The 10737-nt window shown below is 38.0% G+C and overlaps 1 protein-coding gene and 1 long non-coding RNA gene across 2 annotated transcripts in view; one reads left to right on the top strand and one right to left on the bottom strand.

The window, feature by feature from the left end:
* Nucleotides 1–10737, top strand: part of LOC107581621 (multidrug resistance protein 1-like) — a 69659-nt gene that overhangs the window by 51629 nt on the left and 7293 nt on the right. The window contains 8 exon segments of the mRNA XM_016267248.1: nucleotides 878–1039; nucleotides 2070–2297; nucleotides 2401–2544; nucleotides 2730–2834; nucleotides 3310–3387; nucleotides 3506–3589; nucleotides 6981–7184; nucleotides 7329–7429. Of these exon segments, the coding sequence (XP_016122734.1) occupies nucleotides 878–1039; nucleotides 2070–2297; nucleotides 2401–2544; nucleotides 2730–2834; nucleotides 3310–3387; nucleotides 3506–3589; nucleotides 6981–7184; nucleotides 7329–7429 (1106 nt within the window).
* LOC107581661 (uncharacterized) lies at nucleotides 8029–10091 on the bottom strand. The gene is made up of 4 exons (XR_001608852.1): nucleotides 10000–10091; nucleotides 9715–9761; nucleotides 8778–8876; nucleotides 8029–8338 (listed from the first exon to the last, which is right to left on the bottom strand). It is a non-coding gene; the product is annotated as an uncharacterized lncRNA (long non-coding RNA).

The raw sequence follows: 10737 nt of genomic DNA, 5'->3' as shown, positions 1-10737 counted from the left end.
TTTGAGTCAGAGAATCTTGATTGAAATGGAAAGGACAAGGCCGAAGCCTGGCACGAGCTTAATGATGTTCTGGGAGCGTTTTTCTCACCACCTCTCAGAATCCCAACAAACCACCGACTGGGAGGGGTCACATGAAGTGTGGCCTTTAAAGCCTGCAAAGATTCACGCCTCTCAAGATGGGCTTGTCCAATGAGGAAGTCCGGAATCTCAAGTGGGAGTTCTGAGATACTGGGGCATTTTTTATGGCCCTTTGTTTGAAAGCATGGTAATTTGCATATGAAGCTTGTGTAAAAATTATTAAAGACTCTTAGAACACTAATATGTTGCGTAGGTGTAAACATACAATATACACTCTCAATTAGATCATCCGAATACGAATTCATAGATACTAGACATGGTAGAGTTACTTATAGTGAAAGGATGACAGGAATGGGTTCCCTCACAAGCATGCCTAACATAGTCTAAAAATATCAAAGACAAAATTCACGATGACAATAATATACCCAATGACCAGAATGATCATGTGTGTTCATTCAAAGAAAGGTTTTCCTATTAATTAATTAGCAAAGAAAAGTCCTTCCCTTGTGGATTTTCCTTATGGGCAAGGAAGCGATTTTCTTCACCTAAATTCCAGGAGGTCGTAAACTTATCGGGTGTCAGCATTGCTATGGACCAGGGGCCTGTTCAGCTTCCTGGGGTGTTACAGAGTATTTGTTAAATCTAGCTAACAAAATATATATTGTGTGTTTGAGTGGTCCAGACGCTACAGTATAAATGTAATTTATTACAGTTTTTGTTGTGCTAACAATGTATTAACCAACAAAAGATAAACATTGCAGTAAACAAGTGATTAATGATTATGTGTGTTGTCTTTTAGGGCAGAGCAGGACGTACTACCATTGTAATTGCACACCGCCTGTCAACTATTCATTCAGCAGATATAATTGCTGGTTTCATTGAAGGCAAAGTGGTGGAAGAGGGAACTCACAGAGAACTCATGGCCAAGAAAGGAGTGTATTATTCTCTCGTAATGCAACAGGTACATGTTTGTCTCTTTACATGGCCTATGTAATAATAGTGGGCCAGAACCGACTTTATGAACTTCTGTGCTGTTGTTTCCTTAAATCAGGGTTTTTCAAACCTTAAACATTTAACAAATCTGATATTCTTACTCTTTTGTTTTGCTTTCTCAACTATAAATCATGAAATGAATCAAATTTATTTTATTCTATTGACAGCCACTACTTATAACAGTAATACCAGTAAGAGAAAAAGTTTTTTCCTCATTAATGTACACACAGCACCCCATATTGACAGAAAAACACAGCATTGTTGACATTTTTGCAGATTTATTAAAAAAGAAAAACTGAAATATCACATGAAATAAGATGTATATATGTAAAGATGTGTGTGTGTGTGTGTGTATACAGTATAAATGTATAAGTTTGGGTTCAGTAAGATTTAATCTTTTTTGAAAGAAATATCTTATGCTGAATTTATTTGATCAAAATATTTTTAGATATTTTAACTGTTGAAAACAGTTGTGCTACTTAAAAATTTTCATGGAAACTATGACACATTTTTTTTCAGGATTCTTTGCTGAATAGAAAGTTTAAAAGAACAGCAATGATCTGAAATAGACATCTTTGGTAACATATCTTTACGGTCACTTTTGATCAATTTAGTGCAATAGGATCTGAATACATTTTTTTTTTTCAATTGCTGACCCCAAAGTTTTTAACAGTAGTGTGTGTGTGTGTGTGTGTGTGTGTTGTGTGTGTGTGTGTGTGTGTGTGTGTGTGTGTTGGTTGCAGTGCCATGACAATATAAATGCCAATAAAAATTGAATATTACCATTATAATATCATGCTTAATATTTCTGTCACTCAGTTTAAATGAGTCTTTATACACTAAAATTTTTTTTATAAAACTGCCTGTATCTTTTAGGAAGGGGTCTCTCGCAAGAAGACCACCATATTTGGAGTTCTTTGGCATAATGTTTTATCTTTATTTATTTTTTATATTTTTTTTAAACATGAGAATGATTGATGATTCATTTACATTAACAGACCTCTGGGAGACCAAATGATGATCTTGATGAAGATGATATTCAGGATGTTTCTGAGGGAGAAACCGGTGAGGAATCCTCTGAAACAGAGACTCCTGAGGGAGGAATGGAAATGCAAATGGAGAGTGGAACCCTTAGACAAAGCTTAAGACGTGGCAGTGAGAGACGTTCCTTCAGAAAGAAGTCCTCCTCAAAGAAGAAGAGCAAGAAATCCAAAAAAGACAAATAGGTACAAGCACTCCACTGCTTTGATGCTACGGAGTGAATCACACTGGTGATTCATAAATGGAGTAATCAGTTCCTGTTTATTTAAAATTCTCTTTTAGGAAAAGGAGAAAGTTCCAGAAATACCTTTCACTAAAATTTTGGCTCTGAACAAGCCGGAATGGCCTTACCTGCTGGTGGGTACGCTGGGCAGCCTTGTGGGTGGAGCTGTTTATCCCTGTATGGCCATTCTGTTTGCCAAAATCATTGGTGTGAGTGTCCTTTGTCTTTATTCGCACATCTCTGAACAAAAATCTCTATTGTGTGGATTTTTTCTTCCCTATTATGTTTTCAAAATAATTAATTGTGGATCGGATAGTATACTAGTTCCATAAGCACATATCATTTACAATGATTACCAGAATGTTGAGTTCAATAGAATCTCTTCTGTTTGTAGGTATTTGCAGAAGTCGATCCTGAAGTAAAGCGACAGAAAACCATGATGTTCTCGCTTTTCTTTCTACTAACTGGAGCAGTGGCTTTTATAACCTATTTCTTTCAGGTGAGACTTTGTTGCATTATTAGTAGTGTTTACTAGCATTTCTACTCATACTTCGGGTTAGAGATGTGAACAAACCCATAGCCATTAATATTAAACTTGGATTCCCTTTACCCTTAGTATTAACCAACCAGAAACCTAACAACCATCTAACAATTCCTTAGTGTCATTCTAGTGAATTGTGCACAGACTAGCTAGATAGCTAGCTAGCTAAATCAATCAATCTAGTATCTAGTTTATAAATAAAGTGTTTCACTGTGTGTTCACTGCAACCAATACACCATTCAAAAGTTTAATGATTTTTGAAATGAAGTCTCTTATGCTCACCATTACTGCTTTTTTAATTAAAAAAATCTGTATGTTGATTTGGTGCTAAATAAACATTTTTATTATCAATGTTGAAAACAGTTGTCCTGCTTAATATATTTCTGGAATAAATGTTGTATGTAAGTTTCACATCTGGTGCTCTGTCATGTAGGGCTTCATGTTTGGTAAATCTGGTGAGCTTCTAACCATGAGGTTGAGAAGTCAGGCTTTCAACGCCATGATGAGACAGGTACGGCACATTTCCCACATCTCTCACTCCATTACTATATGCAGTTGAGAACTAATCTGGCACAAACAGATAGCTATTGAAATGCGTGCTTCATCCTCAAGCCTGTTTCCCTTAACAGGAGATTGCTTGGTTTGATGACAACAACAATGCAGTGGGAGTCCTGACCACTAAATTAGCCACAGATGCGTCTCTGGTTAAAGGGGTGAGTGGAACACAGTGATTTGCCATCAGAACCAGTAATTAAGCTTTCACTGTGGATACAGCCTGTGTTTTTGGCTCCGGTTCATTACATCCATCTCTTTAAACTGTTATAGGCCTGACTGAATTTATTTTTCAGTTGTATTTATGTGAGAGCTAATCCATATGACTACAGCTTTCAGTATTAATAGTGCAACTTTATTTTAAATACACAACCATTTAAAAGTTTGGGTCTGTAATATTGATTGAAGAAGTCTCTTATGCTAACCAAGTCTGCTTTTATTTATTTAAAATACAGTAAAAACTGTAATATTGTGAAAAATAATTACAATTTAGAATAAATATATTCTGTTTGGATATATTTGAAAACGTAATTTATTCCTGTAATGGCGAAACTGAATTTTCAGCAGCCATTACGCCAGTCTTCAGTGTCACATGATCCTTCAGAAATATGCTGATTTTCTGCTTAAGCTGGCCGCACACTAGAGGATTTTATGGCCGATTTTAAGACCGATTTGCATCCCCGAACGATCGGGGGGTGTGGCCTGATTCGCGGCTTGTCACAAGCCATTTTTTGTCCCAAAAAATCCCCTATTGTGTGGTGTCATTACGATTATTTAACTGCTCCCGATCGAGACGGAGCGTCGCCGAACTCAAATCGTAAATATCAAACATGTTTGATATTTACGACTCTTGATCGGGCTGCCTCTGACATGATACCCAAAAAATAATGAGATAACAAGAAGGGCGGGGTCAGACAATAGACAGGAGAGCACATGGCACAAACAACAAGCCATGTGCTTAACAAACAGACACGGTGACCTCTAAGGCACACCAACCGATAACCGTGACATAAGGCTTGCCGCACACTAGACGATTTTCAAATCTTAATCGATTTTAAAACCATGGGAGACCACAGACATGAAGACAGTTTCAACCGATTTTTAGCCTTATAATCCTCTGAATGCACACTCTAGAGCAGGGGTGGTGAACGTCGGTCCTGGAGAGCCGCAGCTCTGCAGAGTTTTGCTTCAACCCTAATCAAACACACCTTAATGAGCTAATCAAGGTCTGAACGGTTACTAGGAAGCTACAGGCAGGTGAGTTTTAATTAAGGTTGAGCTGAACTCTGCAGGGCTGCGGCTCTCCAGGACCGGAGCTTGCCACCCCTGCTCTAAATGATTCGACCAGACCGCGAGACCCCACACTTGATGACTGCAGGAACGATTTCACAGTGACACGAGATCTCACAGAGACTTGCGAGATCAAACATGACTAGAGAAGAAAAACAAATGGATAACAATAGACGTTGTCAGCTCGCTCTCCCGGCGCGCGTTCTGTTGTACAGTGAAAAACAAAGTGTAACAAAGAATATGGGTGATGTATTCTGCTTTCGTGGCATGTTTGTGGCTGCCAAGTTTCAGCTATAGAAGCACGCAGCATCCGGTGAGTGACGCTTGCTCGCTCTCATTGGCTATCGCGGGTATCATGACGGAGCGTCGCCGAACTCAAATCGTAAATATCAAACATGTTTGATATTTACGACTCTTGATCGGGCTGCCTCTGACATGATACCCGCGATAGCCAATGAGAGCGAGCAAGCGTCACTCACCGGATGCTGCGTGCTTCTATAGCTGAAACTTGGCAGCCACAAACATGCCACGAAAGCAGAATACATCACCCATATTCTTTGTTACACTTTGTTTTTCACTGTACAACAGAACGCGCGCCGGGAGAGCGAGCTGACAACGTCTATTGTTATCCATTTGTTTTTCTTCTCTAGTCATGTTTGATCTCGCAAGTCTCTGTGAGATCTCGTGTCACTGTGAAATCGTTCCTGCAGTCATCAAGTGTGTGGTCTCGCGGTCTGGTCGAATCATTTAGAGCAGGGGTGGCAAGCTCCGGTCCTGGAGAGCCGCAGCCCTGCAGAGTTCAGCTCAACCTTAATTAAAACTCACCTGCCTGTAGCTTCCTAGTAACCGTTCAGACCTTGATTAGCTCATTAAGGTGTGTTTGATTAGGGTTGAAGCAAAACTCTGCAGAGCTGCGGCTCTCCAGGACCGACGTTCACCACCCCTGCTCTAGAGTGTGCATTCAGAGGATTATAAGGCTAAAAATCGGTTGAAACTGTCTTCATGTCTGTGGTCTCCCATGGTTTTAAAATCGATTAAGATTTGAAAATCGTCTAGTGTGCGGCAAGCCTTATGTCACGGTTATCGGTTGGTGTGCCTTAGAGGTCACCGTGTCTGTTTGTTAAGCACATGGCTTGTTGTTTGTGCCATGTGCTCTCCTGTCTATTGTCTGACCCCGCCCTTCTTGTTATCTCATTATTTTTTCAGTTACTCCACCTGTGTCTCCCTCGTTACCCTCCTCGTTTGTCTCCCTATTTATTCTACTGGTGTCTGCAGTCCTGTGCTGTTTCGTTGTTTATGTCTGAGAGTCATTGTCGTGTGTATGGTATGTTCCGCTTGCCTTGCTGGGCTGTGCCCTGTCCTGGCCTGCCTGCCTATTTTTCCCCACTCGGGGTAGTTTTTGTTCATTTTACTTCTAATAAAGCCCAGACTTCCTGCATCTTGAGTCCTCGCCTCATCTCTCTCCAGTTCCCTGACAGAACGAAGTGGTCTCCCATGGTTTTAAAATCGATTAAGATTTGAAAATCGTCTAGTGTGCGGCAAGCCTTATGTCACGGTTATCGGTTGGTGTGCCTTAGAGGTCACCGTGTCTGTTTGTTAAGCACATGGCTTGTTGTTTGTGCCATGTGCTCTCCTGTCTATTGTCTGACCCCGCCCTTCTTGTTATCTCATTATTTTTTCAGTTACTCCACCTGTGTCTCCCTCGTTACCCTCCTCGTTTGTCTCCCTATTTATTCTACTGGTGTCTGCAGTCCTGTGCTGTTTCGTTGTTTATGTCTGAGAGTCATTGTCGTGTGTATGGTATGTTCCGCTTGCCTTGCTGGGCTGTGCCCTGTCCTGGCCTGCCTGTTTTTTCCCCTCATGGTAGTTTTTGTTGCTTATTTTATTGTTAATAAAAGCCCATTCGTTCCTGCAATTGAGTTCTCGCCTCATCTCTCTTCCGGGACCATGACAGCTTAAGAAACATTTATTATTATCAATGTTAAAAACAGTTGTACTGCTTAATATTTTTGTGAAAACCATGATACATTTTTCAGGATTTTTTCTGATGAATTGAAAGTTCAAAAGAACAGCTTTTATTTAAAATATAAATATTTTGTAATATTATAAATGTCTTTACTGTTACTTTTGATCAATTTAATGTACTCATGAGATGAAAAAAAATCCCCATTTTGTTTGCTTCGTTTACTCTTATTCTTTACTACAATAACCTGCTTAGTTGGGCAGTGACTTTTTTTTCTTCTCTATTTTTCTCATCTCTAGGCAGCAGGATCCAGATTAGGTCTAGCCACAAACACTATCTGTACTCTTGGCATTGCTTTCATTGTGGCCTTCATCCATAGCTGGCAGCTCACCTTGCTTATCCTTGCCTGTGTCCCCTTTCTCATGGGGGCAAATTTCATCCAGATGAGAGCCATGGCAGGACACACATCCAAAGATCAGAGTGCACTGGAGATGTCTGGCAAGGTACAGTACACTGGTCATTTACCTTTTTTTTGGTTTAGTTTGGTTCAGTTTATGTAATTCAATTTATACAATAAATGATTACGTAAGACTGACTGTTACAGTGTACTGTAGAAACATGGTAATGTTTCTAACTCTTCCCCACAGATATCCACGGAAACTGTTGAGAACTTCAGAACTGTTGTTTCATTAACCCGTGAAGATGTCTTCTTCCATAAGTTTATTGACAGCCTGAGCAAGCCATACCAGTAAAAGCCCATTTTTAAAACTAAACACTTTTATACAGGGGGTTTTCAAACTGGCGTCCAGGGTGCTACACTGTAAAAAGTAATACCTAGATCTAACTTATAAAAAGTGAGGCAAGTGGCTGCATTGGATGTTTTAAGTTGAGTCAACTTGCAGCCTTTTTTAAGTATAATAAACAGTGTAACATTACTTAATACAAACGCAACAAAATCAAGTTGAGTTAACTAATAGTACTAGTATTACTCAGTTATATAAACCTACTTTTCTTGGTACAGGTAACATATTTATGGGTTGCTACAAGTAACCTGTACTCATTTTAATTAGGTTTTATGAACTTTGTTCTTAGTAAAATTAACCTAATTATATGTGAATAAACATTTTAATTGAGTCCTAGCTATAACCTCAGAAAAGAAATCTAAATGTCTATATTCTAAGCACTAAAGTGATTAACTTTACATAAACAGACTTTGTCAATAACAATTACAAATTCAATTGAAGAAGAAAAAGATTGGAAGATAGATTGAAGACAATAACATTTATTCAGTGTCAACCAGTGTCACTTTTCACAGTGACTACAAAACAGCCAATAAATGTGGCTGCACGTCATGTACACAATAATATAAAACAAACACTTGAGTTTCATACTTGGATGATGGCTTAGGACGCATGGGGTCCAATCCCACAAAGAGCCTCTGATATATCTCAAAAGTATACACCAGTTTTGAGGGATACTTGAGGTTGAGGGCATAGGCAAGTCCAAACAGGAGGCAGCATGCTTTCGACAGGTTTGGCACACCTCTGACCACGGGCTGTCCTTCTATGATAATCCCAATCGTGTCGGGCTGATGGCACATGTACATTTTCAGTGGGTAACTGCCAAGCTCAGCGTGCACCTCTGTTTCATCACGACTCTATTGGTGGAAACAAAAAAGAATCAAGAGTTTTGGTCAGACAAACAGGTAATGAGATTAATATAGCAGACAGGTAGAAGACAGATAAGACACAAAGTCAAAATTCTACTTTTGTTGCTAAAGGTGGTGGATACTAGACGGATACTGTGACTAGAGCATGTGACCAGAGTGAAGTCTACCATGACAATGCCATAGAGTGTGGGTACTAAACTATCATGATCTACTGTAGCATGAGTGTTGTGTTTTTCTGGTTCAAAGGATGCATTACAATAAAACAATGCAATTGTCTTTGCCTGTACCTGATTGGCCATCACATTAGCATTTATTAAGCTACGGAGTTTAAATACCGTTCAAGAGCAAACGTAATTACCCCATATCATCACAATATTAATACATACAGACAGAATTATAGACAAGTAGCTTTAAGCCCAATACATACGTGGTGGACACTGATGAGGTCTTCCTGTCTCTCCCCCATGTACTCAATCAGGCATCTCAGGACCACTTCTCTCCTTTTCTCCACAGAGGCAGATAGATCCTGTCAAAAAGTAAAATCTGATCAAAATTCACAGCCTGATACACACACAAACCACAGAACCGCTGTATTTCAACCATTAAATTGCTGTAAAAGGTCCTACTATACATGCACCACTGTACTACAAGATCTCACACTATCACCAGCATCTCAGAAAACAAAAACATATGTGCATGTTGTTTACTCAAAAAAGTCAAGGGGGACAGTTCACAAAATTGAGATTTAACGGTCCAAGTAGGCTGTGTTAATCAATATGAATCAAGCTTCTATTAGTACATTGTCTATTTCTCACCTCAAATGCTTTCTTAAACATGTTTTAGTGCACCTTTTATGTGTAAAGAGTGTAATGGTGCATTACATTTTGTTCACCTGTCAATTATAGCATCCTCTACGTGCAGGTGTCAGTGTTGTGGTTGTCTGCTGAAGCCACATTTAATCTCCAATTAAATTTTTATGATACACTTTTTAAAGGCTGGTAGTTTTTAGTTGTACAGTATATTTAACTAGATTAAGGATTTTAGTCATCACATGTCAGGATTTTAAATTATCACAGAAAAAAGTTGAGTAAATGTTAGTGGCAACTGACAGCTTACCAAACTGCCTCAGAGAAAGACTGACTGATAATAAGAAACTGCTCTATTTGGTGATGTTCACTGTTTGTTGTAAGGAGGAGGAGACAGAAATGTGATCATATCTGCCTTCTATTGGTGGTTGGTACATAAAAAGGTCTTCAGAAATGTAATTGTATGGAGCCCACACTATTGTTAGCAATTTTACCTATGTTTTACTTACCTGGGAATAGTTATAGCTGTAATTGTATCTATTCTGAAGTTTTTCTTACCTGGATGTGAAGCTTGAAGACCTCAGGTAACAAAAGCGCTTGGGTATCTAAAGACCAGGAAAATGCATGTTAGAATAAGGTTAAAAATCAGTGGTAAAATGTAACTTATTTAAGTAATAGGTTATAAATAGTTTTAGGGTTTTTTTCAACCAACAATCTGTCATTAATTGACTATACAGCATTAAAAAAACGTGGATCAAATCTCTCAAATCAGACAGACTACCAAGCATACATCTATGCAGTCAAATCTGTGCATCTGATTTAGTAATGCAAAAGTATACTAACATGATCTCTGATTCCAGAGTCCTCTCAAAGGCACACGGCTAGCTTGTTTTGCCTGCTGTCCATAAAACACCACATCTTACTTTCCCTTATTTGCCCGCACAACTATTGCAATAACTACCCAAATAAATTGCAATAGTTTTATTTAAAATATATTGTTATATAAAATCTGATATATTTTAAGTAAAGACGAAGTATGTTGATACTTTTTAGTATAAAACAAATAAAATAAACTAGATTACAACTATTTAAAGTATATAAAACCTACTTTGTAGGTGTAGCACTTTTTACAGTGTAGGTTCCCCATGGCTAATTTGAAACAAAAGAAAAAGATTTCACAAAATGTATTTTATCTAAAATATTTCATTTTCATTCATTTAATGCAACAACAAATTTTAACAGCTTTGGAATTATATTTGTGATAAAAGCACATTGAACTGAAAATGGTTATCTTAAGGCTTATAACTCTAACATTACTGTAATAGTAGGTAAAAAAGGATAGATTATGTATTTAATAATAGTTAACTTTATTATATTTAATAAATATTAATATGTATTTAGATATTTAAAAGTTATATTTAATCATTTGCTTAGACTTCAGTACAGTGACAATATATACCCAGTTATTTAATTTTGAAAACATGTTTTTATCATTCTTATGAGTCTTTGTACATGAATATGTCCCTCACAAGCAGTGTTGTAATTGTTAAGTAAATGTATTAAGTTAAAGAACTAAAGCTA

The sequence above is a fragment of the Sinocyclocheilus grahami genome, unplaced genomic scaffold (assembly GCF_001515645.1).
Source record: "Sinocyclocheilus grahami isolate Dianchi unplaced genomic scaffold, SAMN03320097.WGS_v1.1 scaffold36.1, whole genome shotgun sequence".
Taxonomy (NCBI): Eukaryota; Metazoa; Chordata; class Actinopteri; order Cypriniformes; family Cyprinidae; genus Sinocyclocheilus; species Sinocyclocheilus grahami.
Note: the sequence above shows the minus strand (reverse complement) of the source record. Positions and strands in the feature narration are given on the sequence as shown.